This window comes from Corvus brachyrhynchos, unplaced genomic scaffold, assembly GCF_000691975.1.
Source record: "Corvus brachyrhynchos isolate BGI_N302 unplaced genomic scaffold, ASM69197v1 scaffold93, whole genome shotgun sequence".
NCBI lineage: Eukaryota > Metazoa > Chordata > Aves > Passeriformes > Corvidae > Corvus > Corvus brachyrhynchos.
In genome coordinates this window covers 86,598-109,362 of record NW_008237273.1, presented here as the reverse complement: position 1 = coordinate 109,362, position 22,765 = coordinate 86,598, and the positions used below count along the sequence as shown (strand labels likewise).

At 36.3% G+C, this 22,765-nt stretch overlaps 1 protein-coding gene across 1 annotated transcript in view; it reads right to left on the bottom strand.

Moving 5' to 3' along the window:
- Window positions 1-22,765, bottom strand: part of CNTLN (centlein) — a gene marked incomplete at its 5' end in the record, with an annotated part of 154,931 nt that overhangs the window by 55,782 nt on the left and 76,384 nt on the right. Inside the window, 7 exon segments of the mRNA XM_017730583.1 lie at window positions 3,027-3,252; window positions 3,874-3,961; window positions 7,769-7,923; window positions 10,489-10,822; window positions 10,825-11,008; window positions 13,820-13,909; window positions 19,519-19,564. Of these exon segments, the coding sequence (XP_017586072.1) occupies window positions 3,027-3,252; window positions 3,874-3,961; window positions 7,769-7,923; window positions 10,489-10,822; window positions 10,825-11,008; window positions 13,820-13,909; window positions 19,519-19,564 (1,123 nt within the window).

Here is a 22,765-nt window from a genome sequence, read left to right as displayed (position 1 = left end):
TGCTGAAGTAGACTTTCACAGGCACTTTGCAAATGCCCATAGTATTCCACAAAGCAATGCAGCTTTCCTGTGATATCACCTGAGAAACACTGGAGAACTGGAGATGCAAAAGTACGGTACATTTCAGCAGTGGGCCTTTGAATAGCCTTGACATGAGTAAGAGAAGCACTAGTGACTTAACCTGCTTATGATTTTAATTTCTTATTCAATATACTTTGTCTGGATTTTTGCCACAAGAATGACACTGCATAAAATTATTATTACTGTGTTGTAAGCAATAAATACACTCCTCTTATAAGCACTTAATGGTAGAAATTAGTAGAGAAGGGGACTAAACCTTAGAAAAAAGATCCTGAACTTTTACAACCATTTCTTTCAAATGCTTTTCTTAGAAACTAAGAAAATGCTAAATACCATTGCTTCTGCATTAAGTATCTGCTCCAGCTGTGATTTCTATACACCAATAACAAAATGTAACTACTGTACTTCTGTACAGATGGTCTTGACTCAGTGTTAATGTGAATCCTTAGAGAATGTAAGTGTTGATTCTCACGTGTGCAGTCACTTCACAGCCATTTTTTTAAATATACAAGGAATTGCTTTTGCAGAAATGAAACAAAGATATCTACATTACTGCAAAGCATTTATAAGGCCAAACAAAACTAGAACTTAAATCCAGAATTCTGAACTCTTAAGAGCACACAAATATACACCTACATACATGTCTGTGTGGATCTTCAAGAGAAATACACAAAACCATGCATGAATATATATTCTGAAAATCAACAGATGCCAGACAGTCCTTAGGTTGCATGAACTGTAAAATCTGTCTCAAAATGAACATCTGGAACATTTAAATCTTAAATCTAGAGTCGATCTTCTAGATTCCCTGGGGACTATAACAAAGGACTGACTGCACAAACATCTGTCCTTGTCTGCTAAAGGATTTATTTTCTTAGATAAATTCAGACAAAATGGCATCTTGTCCAAGCCATTATGTTAATGTTTACAGTTGCTAGACTGCTAAACTTACCTTAGCCTAGGATCAAAATATTTAATACACGTTTACTCAGAACTTTATGGTTATGGCAGTTAATAGAAGTTTATTTTTGGATATTAGTAATTTTGGCACTCTTTAAGTATTTAAGATTACCCCAAATCCAGAGATTGTGTCAATCTTTTATTTTTTCATGATTTGACTGCTTGTTTTTCACCTTCTACCTCTCAAGGAAATTCTAAAATCTAAAGTAACAAAAGTATTAACAAAAAACTTAACAAAGATTATTTCCCTTGCAGTATCTTAAAAGTTCACTTCTAGATAGTATTTCTTACAAAAAACCCCCATACAAGTCCCACACACAAACACGTGTTTTACAACCATTTGATCTGTCTGAATCAGGGTTCTCTCTCTAAAACATGAGTCTACCCTGCAGTGACTGTGTAGGTTCTTTACCTCCTTAATTTTCACCTGGCAAGTAGCCCAAGCCTCTGCTTTAAATTTCCCACTTGGTAGCACTAGTATGGCACCTGAAGAGTAATTAGTTGTAAGAAAGGGAATTTGAATTGTTTGCTGAGAAGGAAAAAAATGTGCATGCCTAATAAAGATTTTTTCCTTGAGTACCTGCAACACCATTTATTTATTTTTGCTTAGAATGCACCACCCTTTAAATAGACTAGTGACCATTTTTTTTTAAAACCTTCCAGAAAAACTGAGTGATAGAAAACCAGTTTAGTTTTAAAGCCATGCTGTTTTCATTCTCTTCCGTTACACAAATTTTGTCCCCTCCGCCTTTTCTTTTTTTTTAACCTGTTCCCTGATAACAGCTTTTTCTATTTAATTTCTCACATTGCTCTTCTATGGACACCTAAGGAGTAGTCTTCTAGGAAGGCAAATCATGAAGATGTCTCAGAAATCAGAACATTTTAGCTAAATTACACACATAGTTCCCTGTGAAGTTTATACTGTCCATGAAACTTTGTATTATGATACTGTTTGTAAGATAGGCAGATCTCCACTGGTTCCAATGACCTTGGAAACACTTTTTGAACAATTCATTACACATATATAGTTATGCAAAATGAGTAACAGAAATGAAGTTTTCCCTCCTCCAGAAATTAGCAGTTCCCTAGCCCTAAGAAAGTGAAAAGTGCTGCTCCTGATACTGCTTCTGCCTTCTGTGCAGACAAAAACACAGAGAAGTTTAAGGGGGAGGGGATTTGATTTCTTTTTTAATGTCTGCCTCCTTCCAGCAAGTCCATCTGTTGTAGCACTATAATTCTGGAAGCAGGATATGTGTGTGACCAACAGGAGACAATTACTGCATAAGTGTTTGTTGATTCAGCTCTATAAAGGGCAGGCCAATCACTACAGTATGAACAGAAAAGAATTCCAGCTGAGGAGCTGCATATAGATTAACACAAAATACATATATACATGAGAATGGGGAAAACCAGAAAGGAGTAATAGCATGGAAAAGGATTAAGTAGGAATGAAGACTGAAGCAGAGAAGAAAGTTGGTGTCCTTGGGCTGTTAACTAAATACTTTTACTAATCTCTATTTCCATAAACTTTGTTCTTTTGCTTTTCACCTTAACAGAGAAAGATGGGATTAAATAGATATGAAACTCGTCTGAGCTCCCTTTGGAAGAAAACTCCAGTTGTCTTGGGGTGTAAAGAGACAGTGTCTGTTCTTCACAGAAGAACAGATGCTAGTTCTGGGCTAATCAGATTACCAGGAAAGTTTGCAGACTACAGGCTAAAAGTGAAACTTACCTTACTCATTTGAACACATGTAAAATATCAGCATGAAGGCCATTTACGGAAGGATAAATGAATGGGGTCGACACACTAACCTCAGTATCATTTGTACATAATAACTGGCTCACATAAAGCATGGTAATATAAAATATTTCATAATTTTGACAATAATAAATTAAAATCCAGAAATTAGTGTTACCAAAAATTCACAGAACTGCAATAGCATTAAGGTGAACATTGTAAGACACTGTAATGAAAAGTACTTTACCTCTATGGTCAGTTTACTAGTGTGAAGTGTCTGATCAGCCAAATGTAGCTGATTTGTTAACTTTTCATTGGTTTCTTTAATCTTTTTCATGGAAGCCACTGCTGACTTTTTTTCACTCTGTAAAACAGCTATCTGCTTCTGCAGTGATTTAATTTTTTCTTGCAGTAGAGCAACAGAGTAGGCTGGTTTCTGGACAGTGGTATTTCTCCCTTTTGCTCTGTTCACTGAACATAAAATGGCATGTTACTAAATGGACAAAATCATCATAAGGAACATGATTTATGATTTTTTTTTGGCCCTTCACAAATCTCTAAAATATTTCTCAGTAAGCAAACTGGTAAATTAACAGTTGACCTATAAAAACATAAAATGTATAAAAACAGTCAACCTGTAGGCACTCCACGTTGTGCTTTTTCTGAAGTGCCAACACTACAAAATCAATACAGACTTGGAAGTTAAATGTGTCTTGAGTTTCTGATCAATATTACCAAAAATAAAGGCTTCAGTGTCTTGTTACAAAATACATTTAATTTGTTGCATTGGCTGTGTTGGCTACAAGGGGCAAACATGAACAAAAGGTAATAAAACACCTCATATCAGTCAGTAGATTCACTAGGTGGGACTTAGTAAAAACTTACTTTAACTGCGTGAAAAGATGCTGTTTGACAGTCACTTATATGCGAATTCCACCTTAAAATGATGAGCTAAATATTTGAAAATACACATACAAATTCAAACAAGCAAATCTTGCAACAGCATATCAGTGGGTTGGTGTAATATCAAAGAGGTTTTAGTAGGCAGGAATGTTTTATCAATCTTACTTATGAAATATATAATATTCATATCTTTGCTTAGAATTGATGGATAAGATGGTATGGGATAGCAGGTCCTCCTCTTGGAATGTAATTTTTCTAGGTCTTTAATCTGTTAATGGCACAAATAAAAACCAGAAGTAAAAAGCAAGCCACTCTTCATTGTGGCACACCAGCCACAATAGTGCAAGTTTTTGCAGTTTGAATTGAAAGAACAAAAATTACTTCAAATAATACATAAATTTCAATTAATTTTAATTGGAAAATCATTCTTACAACATCATCCAAAAAAGAGTAAAAATTTCTGCCTTTCACATCAAATGTAAAAGAAATAATGAATGGTTATAGGTGATTCATGGCCTTTTCCAAATAATCTCAGAGAAAAATGGAGTATCTGTTAATACATACTTTACTTGCTTAGATAAAGCATGAATTTACTAGTAGGGAAAAAAGATGGTCTGTATTACTTGAAAGTCTATAGCATCCTATTCTTCAAGATATTTAAGTGAAACTAAAAAGGAATAGCAGTCTCATTAGTTCAAAAAGAGGAAGACCAGATTAGACACTGAGCTGTAACTAGAAGATGCATACATCTATATGAACATGCAAGAGAAGATCCCTGTGTTTGACCGGGGTTTAACAGAAGTCTGCTGAGTGCCTTTTAAATATGCGATTTGAAAAACCAGCTGTTTCTAGAACCTATCAAATGTTCAATGACAGAAGCAGAAACTGAAGAAAAATGTTGTTTGCAATACATAAAATAAAAACGGCCAGAGTTTGGCATAGTCTAAAATCAAAGTACTAATTTCCTGGGTATTAAATGCTCAGTGTATTTTTAACCACTTTTGATCAGGAATTCTGCAGCATTTATCTAATTTTTAAAGTCTTCAGATTGCAATTTCTATGTCATATCATGCAACATATTCCTGGGAATATTCATATCTAAAATAGCTGCTACGCAAATTTAGAAGAGTAAAGAGCAACACATTCTCTACTAGCTGCACTGAACAAACTACTGACATTGCAGGATAACTCATTAATGAATTCTAGATTTGTACAATCACCACACAATTTGAAAGACCAAGAACTGAGCACTCAGCAGATGACGAGCAAACAATCCACACCTGCAGCAAAAAGATGGAGATCTCCACTCTAGGCCACAGCTCTTAATAAATGTATGATTGTAAGAGTGTGCCCGTAACTCTGCTGATAGTGCACAGGGTATTATATATTCATACCACATGGGGAAAAACTGACCAAGTCCTTGTGTCATAAATTATCTCATCTCCAACCCCTCGCACAGCTCAAGACTTAGGAGATTTCTTCAGCCTCTCTTTGTATGAGAATACTGTGACTCAGCAGTAGGGTCCTTAAATCCTCTGGATGGATTTAAGAATCCTGTTAAAATTGGTGTTCCTAACTATTAATACTAAATGTTTGTGCAATAATATCTTCCACACTCATAAACCATGTTTTCAGGTGCTTTTCCTGCAATAGGGGACTTCTGCTGAAGCATATTTAATGCTTAGGGCTCTCCAGACGCTTCCTGTGTATGCTTCAATTCCACCAGTCTGTTACAGATGTAATCAGAATATATCTATCTTCTCCACTAGGAGCAGAGAGTAAATACACGCCCTACAGGAATCGTAATGGATGTGCTACACTACCAATAAGAGAGGACAGTCTCCTGGATTCCCTGCCTTGTATGTCCTCACTCAGGAGCCGCAGGAGATTAACAGGAGTAGCACACTTGGTCAGATTTTCACATATATCATGTACACCTACTCATACTATGTATTGTTACCAACAAAGGGTTGCATAAGAATTTTCCCTTTTTTCAGTTTTTCTGACCAAAAAGTATTGATTAGATAACACAATCAAGTATATTTAACAAGACCAGAGAGTTTGCATTTGCTTTAAAATTTTGGAAACTAAGAAAACACAATTTTTTTTAATACTCTGCTATATTCAGTATTATATATTTAAGTATTCAAAATACTGAATTTCAAACTAGTTATCTAAAAGCAGCAAGCTCTTCGGCGTTTCAGTATTCTATTTTTTGAACTAAGAAATAATAATATCTGCTTATGTTTTAAATTCTGTGAAGTGATTTATTTGGACAAACACAGGAGGGAAAAAGTATTAGACACTATTAAAAAGTCCAAGAATGAGTCATCTGTTACAGATTGTATGGAGCCTCTAAAGACCTGGGACATAACCAGCTGGCCCTCTTCTCTGAGAAAACAGCACATAGATGTTAGCAATGAGACAAGCAGTTCAGATCCCAGACAATGAATTTAAATAGGCTAAGAAGAGGCTAAAAGCATACTTTTCTCAAGACAGAATCTCCTGGACACAGAGAGAGTCAAAAGTATCTTTCTAAGATGGAACAATTCGTCCAGTGCACAACAAACGAACTGAGAGATGTTTATGCTTGATTAGTCAGCACACCATTTGGCTAGAAGGGAGGGAGAGAGGGGTGTTGCTGTCTCCCTGTTATGGGTTAGGTCAGCCTGTTCTGTATAGCTCTTCTGACTGAGAGAAAGTTTAACGTGATGTCTGTGGCATTCTTTGTCTGCATTGTGAGACAGCACCATTAGCCTACAGCAGCTTTACATTTCTTAATCATCCAAATACGCTCCAAATACTTTTACAGATATATTTGGTTTGTATGGCCAGGTTTTGGTAGTGGGAAAAAAGTTAGCTTATGTGAAAAGCTGTCAGAAGCTTCTTCCATGTCCAGCAGAGTCAATGCCAGCCAGCTCTAGCCAGACCTGCAACTAGCCAAGACTGCGCCAATTAAAAATGATAGCATCTCTGTGATAACATATTTAGGAAGGAAAAAAATGATTGTGCAGATGTAATTGTGGCCAGAGAAGAGCAGGGTGAGAATATGTGAGAGGAACAACTCTGCAGACACCAAGGTCAGAGCAGAAGGAGGGACAGGAGGTGCTCCAGGTGCTGGAGCTGGGATTCCCCTGCAGCCCATGGTGCAGACCATGGTGAAACAGCTGTGCCCCTGCAGCCCATGGATGGAGGATCCATGAATGCAAAGATCCACCTGCAGCCCACAGAGGAGCCCCACACTGGAGCAGGTGGATGCCTGAGAGGAGGCTGTGACCCCATGGGAGGTCTGTGCTGCAGCAGGCTCCTGGCAGGGACCTGCAGACCTGTGGAGAGAGGAGCCCATGCTGGAGCAGGTTTCCTGGAAGGACTTGTGACCCCATGGGGGACCTACACTGGAGCAGCCTGTCCTTGAAGGACTGCACCTCATGGAAGAGTGACCCACGTTGGAGCAGTCTGGGGAGGACTGATGCCCATGGGATGGGCTCACATTGGAGATGTTCATGGAGAACTGTCTCCCATGGGAGGGACCCCACACTGGAGAAGGGGAAGGACTCCCCTTCCTGAGCAGTGGGAGAAACAACATGTGATGAACGGATCATAGCCCACATTCCCTGTCTCCACACACTGCTGGGGGGGAGAAGGTTGAGCAGGGAAGGAGGGGGGGGTGGGAATAAGGTGTTTTTAAGGTCTTATTTTATTTCTCATTATCTGGCTGTTAGTAAAAAATTAAATTTATATCTCTAATTCCAATCTGTTTTGCCCATGACAGTATTTGATGAGTGATCTCCCTCTATCCCTATCTCAAGCCATGAACCCTTCATTATATTTTCTCTACCCTGTCCAGCTGTGGAAGGGAGTGAACGAGAGGCTTTGGTGGATGCCTGGCATCCAGCCAGGGTTAATCCACAACAGCACACTTCTTGTTCAGAAAATATTCTAAAATATAATGCATCCACCCACTGAATATCTGGAAGCAGGCTTTCACTTTAATATCAAGAGTCAAATTAATTAAGAGTAGAACAGCAGTGCTAATATTAAACTACAAAACTCCACCCAGGAGAACAAAACAAATTCTATTATATACCTTTTTATTATATTGCTCATTTTTGACTTCTAAATGAACCACATTGCAGGGCTTTTTTTCTTCTTGTTTACTTCTGTCTGGCAGTGGATCAATGTCTTGCACTGACTTCATAATCACTGTTTCCAAACTTTCAGAAGTTGGTATTTCAGAGTCACTAAAGTAGCCCATGCCGGAAACAAAACAAATCAAGCTAAATATTAAATGTTCCACAGTCAATGCATAAGCACACAGAAATAAACACATGCAAGAAAGAAGGGAAACTAATATAAAATCCAAACAGTAAAGTGACTTATTCAACACATTTTACAAATACAATGAAGAAAAAAATCTATCTCTGAAATGTTTTTTTTCAAGTTCTACTCTGTCAAACGCAATCTCGCTACAATGCAGGGAGGCCTGAGACTTCAGCTGCTTCTTAAAGGACAGCTTTTGTGAAAATCCACAGAAGTGGAAAAAATGAAAAAATACTTGATTGTATTTCTAGTCTGTGAACGGCTTGTAAACTACTAAATTTCTACTTTCCTTCACTTTCACATTTTATAATAAAACAAGTAAATCCACAATACTTAAGAACACTTTTTTTCAATTGAGCTTTATTTGTAGTGTTGACTGAGACAAACTCAGAAAGTACACTTCAGAGGAAGCTTATTTAGCACCCCTTTGCAGTGCTTTTAAATTCTGTAAACTTGTTAATCCTTTCGCCGAGATTGCACGCTGTGCAGAGAAACTGGACCTGAAACTTTAAATCTTTTTCAGATTTTTCCTTAGAATTGCACTCAATGTGCTCCTAATTTCCAGTTTTTCACTGCCTTACCCCACATTATCATTACATTAAGGTAGAGAAATCTGCCTTAAAACATGAAGTCTTGGATATATTCTTTTCTATAACATCAGCGGGTATTTATCATCATTTGTTTGAGCAGATTTGTGAAGGAATCCCTTGACAGAAGTCTATTTTGATTTGTTACTTTTTAAACCAAGGTATTTAAAATAGCATAACTGAGTTCAAATTAAGTTACACCATCATAAAAATCAATGGTTTAGAGATGCAGTCTATTTAAGCAGAGAAAAGCCCTCAAACTGACAAAAAGAATTCACACATAAACATGTTTATACTTTCCATAACCTGTCCTGACACTCTGGTATGTATTATTGACTGATGAGAACAGAAATCAATGCAATGGTTTAAAGGTGCTGCAGTACCACTGAGATATTTCTAACTATACACACATTTCCCCCACCTGCTTTCAAGGAATGTTCTATTTAGAAAATGGAAGGCTTGCATTTAGAAACTCAGAGACAGGTACTAGTGATAAAGAATGGTATTTATTAATAAGCAGAAGAGGAAACAAAATGAAGATATTTCCCTAACTTGATGAGAATGACACCTTGACAGTTCACTTTCAGAAATATTCACTGTTCTACGACAAGAATTCCCTAACCCAACATTTGTATAATTATTAAAGGTAGTATTTATGGCTAGCCACAAGTGAAGCTATGCAATTACTTTTCATTTCAAACTTAAAGTGGAATGACAATGTGCTTGCTCAATTTTGTTCTTAAGGAGAACAACATAGCAAATTAAATACTCACTAATTACAACATGCATACATGTTTCCATATGTGCAAACAGGTATGTTTTCTATTAAAATCAGATCTGCAATATTTAATTATATATAAAACCAACCAAAAACCAATAATGATAACAACTGACAAATAACACAGTTCTTAATTTGTTTTCTCTCTCGAGACACTGTGTTCAGGAACCCTCTATTTTGCAGGGGGAGAAGCAGTAGAAGAGCTTCACATTGATTTGCTCCATATGACATATAAAGCCAGTATAAAGTCTATGAAGAAATTCCATTTTCTTTACTCTTCTCCCATGTTTCCTGTATTTTGGATACATACAGGCTTGAGAAATTTCTTTGCTTGTCTCTTAGAACGAAGCCTTGGAAGACAAGGTGTGATAACCATTTACCTAGCCGCTAAATGCTGCCTCCTCAAGTATATGGGAACATAATACGGAGAAGCAAAAATTCTCTATGTTTATGAAGCTTGCCAGTGGAATTTTCAGAGAGCCTTTTGATTCATGACTGAGATTGTATGTGGTAACCATTACCTTTAAAGAACTGACTTTTTAACCATCATTCAATTAAAGTTGGTACAATGACTGCATAAAACATACATGAAATAATTAGTGTGGATGGTTCTTAATTTAAAGGATGTTAAACAGCTTGTAGACATCTGCTAGCAAGCTGAAATGGGTCATTCAAAATTTATCTAACTAAATTAAGGGGAAAAAATGTTTCTCCTCCCGGGTCGGCATGTCACAAGATAACTAAACTGACTTAGTAGGCTTGCCTGGGAATCCTTAGCTGTCAGTGGTGAATATGCAAAGGGCCAGCAAATTAAATCAACCTGCCAAACTGTCAATTTCAAGCCTCATGACTGCATGAAAATAGCATCACTAGAAGAAATCAAGCATTGCCTTCTTTTGGGTTTCCTGGCACCTATTCAAATACTCATGCAGTTGTGGCTAATTTCGCATGCAAATTTCAGTCAATAAGCTCAGAACAAGACCTCCCAAGATATTTCAAAGGATCTGACAGTATTTTTTTTGAATACCAAATCAACAGTAGTTGAAATTCAATCTCCATTTGCTAGTGCTTTACATATGCACAGTGTCCCCTCTACAGGGCTAAGTTAATGAGAGCCGTACCTGCTTTCACTCACATCCTCCCAGCCGTCCTTACTGAAGTTCTCAAATACATTACTCATAACCTTGATGGACTGTTTGAGTAAAGCTCCATGATGTCCCAAAGAGCTCTTTTTCTTGGCTGTTTTTAATTTAACCTTGGTGCCTGTTATCTTGCAATTACATTGCCCAGAGATTGCCACTGCTTTGGCTTTATCCGGCAAACACTTCTGCTCCTGCACTTGACTCAGCAAATCTTCACTTTCATTTCTCAACCTGTTAGCTTCTGTCACTTGCCTCTTCAAAGAGGCAGCTTCTTTTTCCTTCTCATCAATCACTAACTGAAGTTCTGCTTTTTCTTTTTTATTTCACAAATCCTCTTAAGTAGTATTTCCAGCTCTCTTTTTCTTGTGTCTCCATCTTCCTTTTGCACCTTTAAAGATTCTTTCAAATAAATTTTCTCATTCAGTAAGTCTTTATTTACTTCTTTCTGTTTCTTTAATTCCCCTTCAGTAGCTTTGAATCTTCTTTCTAATTGTTGTACCTAACAAAAGCAATTTTAGCATTCACAATATTTCAACCTGTCCTGTAAAAACGCCAAACTATGTTTTCAGATATATTTACTATATGACAATAATATTACATGAAGAGCAAGGACAAAAGCTATCTATAGTCCTTCATTTAAAAATAATTTTAACATAGTACAGATGAAAACATTTTAGACGCAATAATACAGCTGTTGAACAAAGGGCAGATGGTAAAAGAAGTTACAATTCCAGGCAAAGTGACACAGAAGTTTAAGTATCCCATGCTAATGAATCTTCCTGATGCATCTTGAGCCCATTACTGATTTGGTTATACATACTAATTGAATTAAAAAAAAACATTTTCAGAAGGATTACTACTTTGAAATATGGACAATTTTGCACTAGCTATTTGAATCAACAAGTTCTTTCAAGTGTCATAAATACAGAAATAAAATATCAATTTGATGTTTCAAAAAACCCCAAACAAATCCTAGAAAAATATATTAGAAATTCAACACCTGAAAAATATGGAAGCTAGTATGTGTTTTCTATTCACTAGAAGGGAAAATCTATCATGTTTCAATTAAGAGACTAATTTTACAAGTTTATCATATAAATTTTGAAGAAGCATTTTACCTTTTTTGCTTGTAAAGTCCTTTGAGGTTTATGCATATTGAAGTCCATTAACAATAAACTGATTCTCTAGGATGTTCTGGAATATCCACATAAAAGACAATTTCCAGAAATAAGGGGCAATTTTAATTTTAGCAAATACTCAAGTGATTATTTAGTCTAAGAGATTTCCTCAGAAGCTTGAAAAGAGCATCAGAGCAAATCTTGTGCTCAGTAACCACTTACTCCAATACTTGGCACAAATCTTTTTGGTTGCTTTTGTACAAGCGCAACCCCTTTCACTCTTTCACTAAGCTAAGTGTCAGGGGTTCTAGATTTCTCTGTACATGGTTAGGAAAGGCTGATTTTCCAGGAGCTATACTAGCATGTGTATGGCTAACTTGAACTCCTAACCTTGTAAAATACTGGCCAGTTCCCACACTTTGTAGCAATACAAAATGTCAAAACTATCTTTGACACTTAAAATATTGAAACCATACTATTGCTGCAAGATTTTACTTACAGGTTTTTACAAGGACATTTTGCCAATGCTTTTAAATGATTTGAAGATTTATGAAATGTTTTACAAAGTGGGTACTACAGACATAATTCAAATAAATGAGAGCTCTTGATGTACATGGAAAATTAGGACAAGAGCTGATCAAACTTCATATATATTTGTGAATTGGATACTGAATTTGTGAGTTTGATAGGAAATCTTTAATATGAAGAGACAATGCATTATAGCTACATTAAGTTATCGGGTGAAATTTGAAATAAAAGGGATTTTTTTTTCAAATGCTTTAGTGAAACAAAGGGTTACGATTAGAATCACAGTTTGCACTTTCTACCCCAATGACAACGTGTTAGACCAATATCTTTCTTCAATCCCCTTCCTAAATTGAGATTTTCTCAGTTCTTTAAAGCAACCTTTTGCACTCAGTAGCACTTAAAGTCATGTATGACAGCTGGAAGGAAATGAACAATGAATAGCTTCTACACCTATCCCTAAGGTACCATCATAACTCTGTATATCCATAGAGATAAAAATTATGTAGTACCTGGCAAACAAAATTATAGTTCTGAAATATAGATGATAAGCAAGCATAAACTGTGTGACATTTCAGATGGTAGCATTCATATTATTTCAATTACTCACTCTACCTTAAGATAAATGAATGTGAGCACTTCCTATTCTGTGTGTTATTATTTTAACATGATGTTTGTCATTCAGTAATAACGAGATGACAGCCTTCATTGCCTGACCATATGGCAAGTGTTACAAGTATACGCAATCACATCATCTGCTGTAAATTACCATACTTCCTACAAGTTAATTCACAGATAAAAAATAAATAGACATACCTGAACTGACATTCAAAGTTATAGATTTGTGTTTATTCAATTTAAGCATGCTTTTAAAGATTTATAAGTAATTAAACAAATAGTTTTGCAAAATGACAAACAAAAGGCATGATACTGTTTGAAGGATGCCTTTTCTTTGCAAGCAAACAAAACATATGGTAAAATACAAGTGAGCCCTCTTAAGTGAACACCTGTTAACATACTAAACTACTTGTGTATATTACAAATATCAATACAAATAACAACTAGTTAAGAATATCTCGTTACTGCATGAGGCAAAACCTGTAGAATGAAAAGCAATAAAGATAAAATACTTACTATATTTGTTAAGCTAAAGAACACTACATGTGTATGGTACTATATTGTAAAAAGAGTGGTAGACCCACATATGTAGAAAATATTTGCATATGCAACATTGGGTTAAAATTTAAATACAACAAAAGGTGGATTTATTACTATTATGCATCAATTCTATTCTGTAGAAGAGCTCTATGGAGATTAACACCAGATATAATCTAAAGTTAAACACCCAGCCAAAAAAATTAGGGCTCCCGAAGTTCAGGGGAAAAATGCTAAGTGTATGGTATTTACAATTTAGGTAATTTCTTAGCTTTTAACATTATGCCCCTAAACACTCTTTTAATTTTCTATGACATTACCTATGTTTATCATACAAGACACATTCACAGCTATTTCCCTAGAATTAATTTCTGAGCAAAATTCAGGAAAGCCACATTTTTAAATTAGGTAGGAAAACAATGGCTAAAATTCATGAGTACTGACATATACATATATATATAAATAATTCTTTTATTAAAATTTAGATCTGTTTGCTAGGGTTAGCATCTTACCTTCTGTGACATTTCATGTGAAACTTCTCCCATATACCTCTTTGCAGTATTACTCTTGACCTCATCATCTTCACTAAGTTTAAAAACTGGCTATATCAGAAAGTAAATAACACATCACTATCATATAATAAATAAAATACATTCTGACACCTAGTATTTCATTAAAACAATCCATAGACATTTTAAGGAAATGCATTCTTTATTTCTGTAATTATTTATAATGTGGTCTATCTTCTTGACAAGCCTTTTGGTCAGTTTCTAAAATGACCTCACTTCAAAGTGTTCTGTCACATAATTATGAATTTCTGTAGCATCACAGTATGTTTTTTTCAGAGTACAAGCTTTTCAAAGGTACAATAGATCTGCAGGTTAAAGACACTCTACTTTCATTCCAATTTTTATTCTTTTACAGACTATTCCCTCTATGCCTTAAAAGCAGAATTCATTGCCTTTTTATCTACACAGTCACTATCAGTTTTGTTCTCTAGGTCTTGTCCCCTGCTAGGAGGATCAGAGTGATTGTTGAACAAAGCAAACAGTAACTGAATTACGATGGATGAAAACTTTAAACCCTGGTTTTTGTTAAGTTAAAGATCATGTACTTCACTAGATAAATCACACAAATCATTCAACTGAAATACTGTGAAATCATAACAATTAGAAATTGATAAAACTAATGATAGCTAATACAAATCTAAGCATCACTGTCAGAGACAGCTATACATTTGAGATACCAAAAATCCCAAGTTAAAAATTAGACTTATCCATAAAAAAAATGTTTAGAAGTACCAATACATATGCTCAATCAGAAGTAAACCATATTCTGTTTAGATTTTAGTCAAGAGCCTTAGCATTCACAAATCTCCCACTGCTCACAGAAATGAGCAATTACATACCTCAGAAGGATTTCACCTTAGAATATGAAATACGGCATTACAGACCAATACTCTAAAAGCACCACAATATTAGTATTTCTTTTTTGGTCCTTCTTTCCCCCAAATTAACTTAAAAAATTAATCTTAAGGGATAAATATCTGTGCTACACGGTGGAGGTCTGCTTTAGAAGTAATATTTCAAACTACAAGCAGACACTGTAGGTCACTTAAAAACTTTTGATTTATAAACAAAGCAAGTGTAGAAGAAAACAGTGTTACTCTCTGTAGATTCACAATCCTCTTGATATAAACAGTGACTAACAAGTTTGTTAGAGTGAATTAGACCTTTCTTTTGTCTTTGGAACATGTCATGGCCAATTAATACTTCTGTATTCATGAAATAAATGGAACACTATTCTAAAGATAATAAAAGCTGAAAAAGGTAAAACTATGCATCTGGGGAATATGTACCTTTACCTTGATATTAATATGTTAGTTCCCATGTTACTTCAGACTACGGTCCCCCAGCACAGTGGTACTGCATACATTTAGAACATTCTTTAAGTAACACACAAAGATAATATGAACATGCTTTTCATCTTTTTCTAAATATTCACTCATTTGAATGCCTGTTGTAGCTTTTATATCAGCATTTACTGTACTCCACTGAAAAGAAGAATTATTTCCCATAGTCAAAGAAACTGATCAAAGCACACAAGGTGTTATGTTTATTATGTGGTTGTATTAAAATGCAATTTAAAACTCTATAAATAAACATATTATATGCAGATAATAAAGAATACTACTGCAAAATGGATAGAAAAGACTATACATGTTCAGTATTATCAAAGAAGACACAAGCAACATAACTGAAGTATAGCCAAAGGTCACTGAAACATAACCCTTTCTACTGAGCAGAAAATATATGGCCCATTCAAGCCCCTTCTTCCCTCCTCCCTTCTAATTGTTATGTAATTGTTCATAGGAATTGGTTAGGGAGGCAGTGAACAGCATTGCCTTTAACTGTCTGTCTAGGACAGCAGAAAGATACATCATATCAGTCTACTCAGCAAGACATGCTCTACCTGTCATACTTCTACATAAAAAAACAACATCTTCTCCCTCAAGGAATATACCCACAAGTCATAAACCCCACTATCTTCAGTCATCAAATTACCATGGTCTTACATAAGGACACTTACATCCCACTGAGAAAACATAGATAACTGTCAGCTTTAGAACATAAAACTTAATTCCTAATTAATAGTCACCAAATCTGATGATGAGTTAATTCAACCCTGCTGCCAAAATGGTACTTGAACTATGAAACTATAGCTCACTATTAGTATTTGCAGAAAGCCTGCTTACACAGAGAAAAAAACACCCATTTAAAAAAACACAATAGAGCTCCGTTATAGTCACCTACGAAGAACCTATATAAACAATCAAAGGAATGACATTTTTTCCTGTAGTACACACCAGGTGAAGGATTTCCCTGACAGACAAAAGGTGTTATGGTTCACAAAGCCACTGTGTTACTGACTCCAGTGGTAGCTACCCATGCTACTGGGTGGAAAGAAACTTCTGGTGGGAAACACCAGGGTGAAGACCAGAAGGGAATGCCACTCCCACATATGCACTGAGGACGCAGTAAATTCAGAAGTCTCATAATGAAAGAAGCCTTCAAACTGTCTCATTGAAGAAATAGCAGGCCAACAGTTTACTGCTTTTTAGGAAGGCATTTGGTATTTTTCTGAATAGGATTTTATGGATCCACTATCCTGCTTTTGGAGGAAATACCGTGACTACCTGCCAACATATTCTTTACCTTCATGAACAAATAATGACATGAATAGCATGAACAATGAATTTAGATTTGATGACTACAAGAAAATAACTGGACAACAGAATAAGAATGGAAAGAAATTGGGAATGGCAGGAACAGAGTTTCCTTTTCCCTTGACCCACTTCATCTTTGACCAACAAGATTTGAAAAATTATATGGAAGAACAACATAACTATTTGTTACTTCTTCCTGACAAACACAGCTGATATCCAATAAAGACAATTTTAATATAGGAAAGCTCAGTCTTTTTTTACAGATTTTATCCCTTGATATTAGAATGCCTGATGAAAACAGGTATCTGCTAAGGTGAAAGTGAACTCCAACCTAATTGATAAAATGAGGAAATTGGCATCAGATTTTCTTTTATGAAAGACAACATACTAAAATTATGAACAAAGTGTATTTAGACCACATCAAATTTGGACTCTCAGCAAATTACTGGTAATAGACATGAGGGTGTATTTTTATCTAGGAAGAAGGCATTTAACACGCTTTTTAAGGCAGAGGGTGTATGCACTTTCTTAGCGCATGAGCAAGGACTCATAACATACACTCATTTATGCTCAAAGATGGACATCCAGCTTCAGTCATTATGGTGCAACCTTCTAGAAAATCTCAAACAATACATGCATCACGACACTGCAGTGCCCTTCGATTTGCAAATGGAATAAGGAAATTACTTTTTAGAGACCTTGTGAGCAACTGTTTTTTTACATTTCAACTGGCAAAATATGGAAACGGCAAGAATCATCTCAGTCTTCAGTGCTTAATACATATCTTTGGACTTTAATCTTACCAGACATTTCATTTATATGACACCTATAACAAAGACTGGAAAAGGTAAATAAAATTTGCCTAGAATGCTTCACTAGGAGCTTAAACATTTTTTTCAGTCCCAAAAAAAGAAAAGCTAATCGTTATACTAATTACCAAACCAGAAAAGTGCATCTACCCACACACTTTTAAAAGAGGATATGTTAACCTGAAAAGAGAATGAAAAAAGAAGGAAGAAAATACTAATTGCTAAAGCACTAAACATGTCAAGAACTGGCAATTCTGGAGATCTGATATTTCCACTTAATTTTAAAGATAGAATTTTAAAATAAAGGAAAAAAACTTTATTTTTTCGTTCAAGTGATCAACATTATCACAAAGAAGAGAAAACAGCCACCAGCAGAAAACTGCAGTAAATAATGGTAAGGCTTTATTGCTAAGAATGTGTAGAGTATTTCTCCAAGTCTCCTACATACTACCTTTGCACAATACTGTGCATAAAGAATTCACCACAGATGCAATACCCAGCTGGACTGTAATTATGCATTCTTGAATGTTTCTCCCAGACCATTCAGGGACAGCTAATAATACAAAGAATCAGAGGAGTGATTGAGAGGCAGTGGCAATATATTACCTATCTGACTGACAAAGACTCATCTTCATAAAACCATTATCTGTGGTAAAGATTATAAAGATATAGAAGAAGATATTCATGATCAATTCTTACAATTTCACCATTTTGATTTACTTTCAAATTCACATGCTTTGTTAGACTAGTATTAAAACCGAAGTCTGAATAAGCATAACATTTCTATACACTGTATTTCATACATTAGTTGCAAATGTATTAGTGTGTATATATTCATATAAATTGTCATTGAATTAATAGATATGTGGAGAACTAATGGGCAAACATACTTTCAAATCATATGTATGGCCTTATGGTTACAAAATGCACATTGAAGAAAAAGCAATCAATCTTTGGAGAGAAAATAACCTTATATAAATAAGTAGTATTCTGACAGACTACTGTACTGAGTGGCCAGGTTTTGGTGGTGGGAGGGGCTGCAGAAGTGGCTTCTGTGAGAAGCTGCCAGAAGCTTCCTCCATGTCCAGCAGAGTCAATCCCTGGCAGCTACAAGATGGACCCACTGCTGACCAAGGCCAATCAGAGTTGACAGTTAACACAGTAACATATTTAGGAAGGAAAAAAATGATTGTGCAGATGTAATTGTGGCCAGAGAAGAGCAGGGTGAGAATATGTGAGAGGAACAACTCTGCAGACACCAAGGTCAGAGCAGAAGGAGGGACAGGAGGTGCTCCAGGTGCTGGAGCTGGGATTCCCCTGCAGCCCATGGTGCAGACCATGGTGAAACAGCTGTGCCCCTGCAGCCCATGGATGGAGGATCCATGAATGCAAAGATCCACCTGCAGCCCACAGAGGAGCCCCACACTGGAGCAGGTGGATGCCTGAGAGGAGGCTGTGACCCCATGGGAGGTCTGTGCTGCAGCAGGCTCCTGGCAGGGACCTGCAGACCTGTGGAGAGAGGAGCCCATGCTGGAGCAGGTTTCCTGGAAGGACTTGTGACCCCATGGGGGACCTACACTGGAGCAGCCTGTCCTTGAAGGACTGCACCTCATGGAAGAGTGACCCACGTTGGAGCAGTCTGGGGAGGACTGATGCCCATGGGATGGGCTCACATTGGAGATGTTCATGGAGAACTGTCTCCCATGGGAGGGACCCCACACTGGAGAAGGGGAAGGACTCCCCTTCCTGAGCAGTGGGAGAAACAACATGTGATGAACAGACCGTAACCCCCATTCCCTGTCTCCACACACTGCTGGGGGGAAGGAGGTAGAGCTAGGAAAGAGGGAGAGGTGGGAGGAAGGTGTTTTTAATATTTGTTTTTACTTCTCATTATCCTTTGATTTTTTAGCAATTCAATTAACACCCTGAAGCTGAGTCTGTTTTGCACATGACAGTACTTGGTGAGTAATCTCTTTCTGTCCTTATTTCAACTCATGAACCCTTCATTATATTTTCTCTCCCCTGTCCAGCTGTGGAGGAAAGTGATAGAGAGGCTTTGGTACATGCCTGGCATCTAGCCAGGCTTAAGCCACTACAACGACACATAAACATATAAAATACTGTACTTTCCCTTTTTTTGCTATAAGCACAGTTCCTGTATAGTGAACTTACTCACAGATTGGTGTGTTTTCATCTTATCCAATTCTTCTTCAAGATTCAGTCTACAAAGAGGAAATAAAAAAATAGGAACAATCACACAGATGCCACTAAAATCATAAAAAAAAAAAAACCAAACCCATACCAACATATTACCGGGAATAAAGTTGTCAACACCCAGGAATTAGTTCTAATTTGTCAACACTTAGCATTACTTCAAACACAAGGAGACCTTCATACAACAGCTTTTTAAAATGTGTAAAACATCTGAATTCCCAAAATTCAGACACTGCTGATTGTAACACACACTAAGAAGTTTCAGCCAATCTTTTTTAGGCAAGAAAATGTTTGAGATGAAAAGAAGACCAGTAGGAGGTAGAAGCCTTTTAAGAGGTGGATAAATACTCTGTGTCAGGGGAAACTGCCAGCCAAACTTGTGAAGATATGTCTTATGATCTAGTAACTATTTGAGAAATTTATTAACAGAATCATTCCTACTGTTTTTCAGCCCTGATGGAGTATTATATCACTACCATAGCTTATTCTGTAATATCAACCAGCTAAGGTCTGCACAACAAATTGAATTACTCTTTTTTCAATTTAATAAAATTACATACAAATAAAGTTGCCAGGATACCAATACTAAAGTTTCGAAGTCAAATTGGGAAATGCTAGAAAGAAAGACATTAATTTAAATTGTTTATTTATACTTGTGTTTTCTGACACATTCTCTAACTCTATAGTTGCACACTATTTCAGCAATAAAATCCCCACCTGTTTCAGCCAAGGATCATACAGCACACAAAACAGCACACAGTCATTTAATATGAAGCTTTTGCTTAAAACATAAACACATACATGCACAAACAAACATTAACCTAGCTCTGTTGTGAAAGATGGACAGCTAATTTTCTCACTTATTTCTATTGTACTCTGAACAGCAGCACCTGTTTCACAGGAAATTTACGCTTTATCCTACTTTGCCCTCTGAAATAAGGCACAAACAAAATCTGGCCAAAATATTTGCTAACTTAACAAAGGGACTTTAAAAGCCTGTCTTTTGGTATACACAGTATGTTAAAGCACATTATCAGTTAAATGCACCTCTGACTCAGCTGTAAAACATGAATTACAGAGAAAATTATAAATATGAAAAGTTAAAGTAACTTGCTTTGCATGACACATAAGAAATCCAGCTATTTTTGGGATCACTCACATGTTGACTTTGCTGTTCTTTCATCCTCCAAAACTCAGTCATCATCAATTTATATTACAAGACTACAGTGGCTTTTGTCTTCACACTGTCTTAACTCTTCACAGCATGTTAGTTTTTTGCACTGAATGGCAAAATATTTCCTTGAAAAAACATTGTTTATGTAATTACAGACTGAAATCAACATGCTTGATCTTCTGAACAAGTTAATTTTCAACTTCATAAACATTATCTGAATGAACACGTTTATGAACATATATACTGCCTCTTTACACACTAATTGACAAGCATACAATGGTGACTATACAAGATTTTTAAGAGTAAACTTCTACATGTATTTTTTCTCTAGGCTTATGAAAGACATGCAGAAGTAAACTAACTATATGAAGTAAGTAAAGGGGTAAGTTTATAGTCAGAATAACTGAAGTGCCTCCAAATAAACTCATTTGTCTATGAAATAACCTCCAACTGAAGTTATGATATATCTACAACAGAAAAATTTTAGTCAAGTCCAAACCAAAAATTACAATGTGCAATACAAGATTCGACCCATACAAGTCAATGACTGGCTTGAATGAATGTTAGAAATGCCCAACTGGGTTAGCCAGGTGCCAGGTCCAACCACCACCAGTACTATGTCTCCAACAGAGGCAAAAGCAGATGCTACTCAAGGAAATGTAGAAGCCTAACAGTTTCTGCAGTCTCATTCAAATTTTTCACCCTGGAAGTGTCACATAAGCACTACTCTTTGCTTCTTCTGCTTTAACTGGTTCCCAGTTGCGAAAAGGACCTTTCCTCCAATCCCACAGCAACAGAATTTCTTTATAACCTTTCATGCGGAGCCTTTTCAAAGGCAATTGGAAAATACAGATCAGATTACTGTTACCACATAGTTACTGTCACCCTTCTGCAATTCTGCAGGTTAATGAAGCAGTATTTACCTTTACAGGAGCCACATTAATGCTTCCCCAACAAAACTGTATTGATCTGTGCTTAGTGATATCTTCCTCTACTGTGCTTTTTGTTGGTTGTTTGGTCCTTGGTGGTTTTTTTTTGCTTTCTCCCTTCCACCCTCTTTTTTGTAAAGACTGACTGCCATCTTCTAAGTTCAGAAGCAGTCAGGCTCACTGGTCTGCAGCTCCCTCTGGAGCCCATTCTGCAGATGGGAGTTACAGTGGCAACCTGCGGGTCTGATGGCACAGTGGCTGTAAACAGTGAGGTTATAGTAACTTCATACTTCAGTTGGCATGTGAAGAATATTAACTTCAATATACTTACAAGTAACTAATCTACTTGACCTCATAATTGCTGTAAAATTACTTCAAACAGGTCTAACGCCTTTGATCTATCTGCTGCAAAGCATACACAAGTTGTTGGCATCTTCTAATCATCATTAGCATGTAGACATACAATCATAGCAATGTTTGGGTTGAAATGCATCTTAAAGACCATCTAATACCAAAGACTGACCAAGCAAAAGATTGTTCTTTTATGACCTGTAAACCCAGTGTATCATTTTACTCTGTTATCATTAAGCAAACCTATGGATTTCCTTATTGTCTTCTTTTTCACTCTATATAAGCAAAACTTTACTGCAATAGTTTAAGCATCTTTGCAAACCACTCTTCAAGAGCCTTTTTAAGCTTCTGAACTTCCCACCTGCATTTGTCCTGTCTCTATTTATTGGTCCTACCTGTTTCTCAGCAATGCAAGCTTAAGTTTTAAATGCTGACCTTTTCCCTTTAACAGCCATAAAAACTTCCACAGTCTCTAAAGAGAGCTCCTTAAGACTCTTTGGGGGCAGGGAATGGTTTAGTTTTATTTGAATTTAATTGTTTTAAACTGTAGCACGTATTCCAGGTAGGTTTCAGCTACAGTATCTTTCTTAACAGTTTCCAACCAACGTTTCTGTACGACTTTCTCTAGTCTTTAGGGGTTGGAGATTTTTTGACTAGTTGCTTCATTTTTTATATGGCTTCCTTTCCAGAAAGTGAGTATCCCTAGGCCAATTGATTTGGTCCACTCTCTTAATGATATTATTTAAATTAAACCA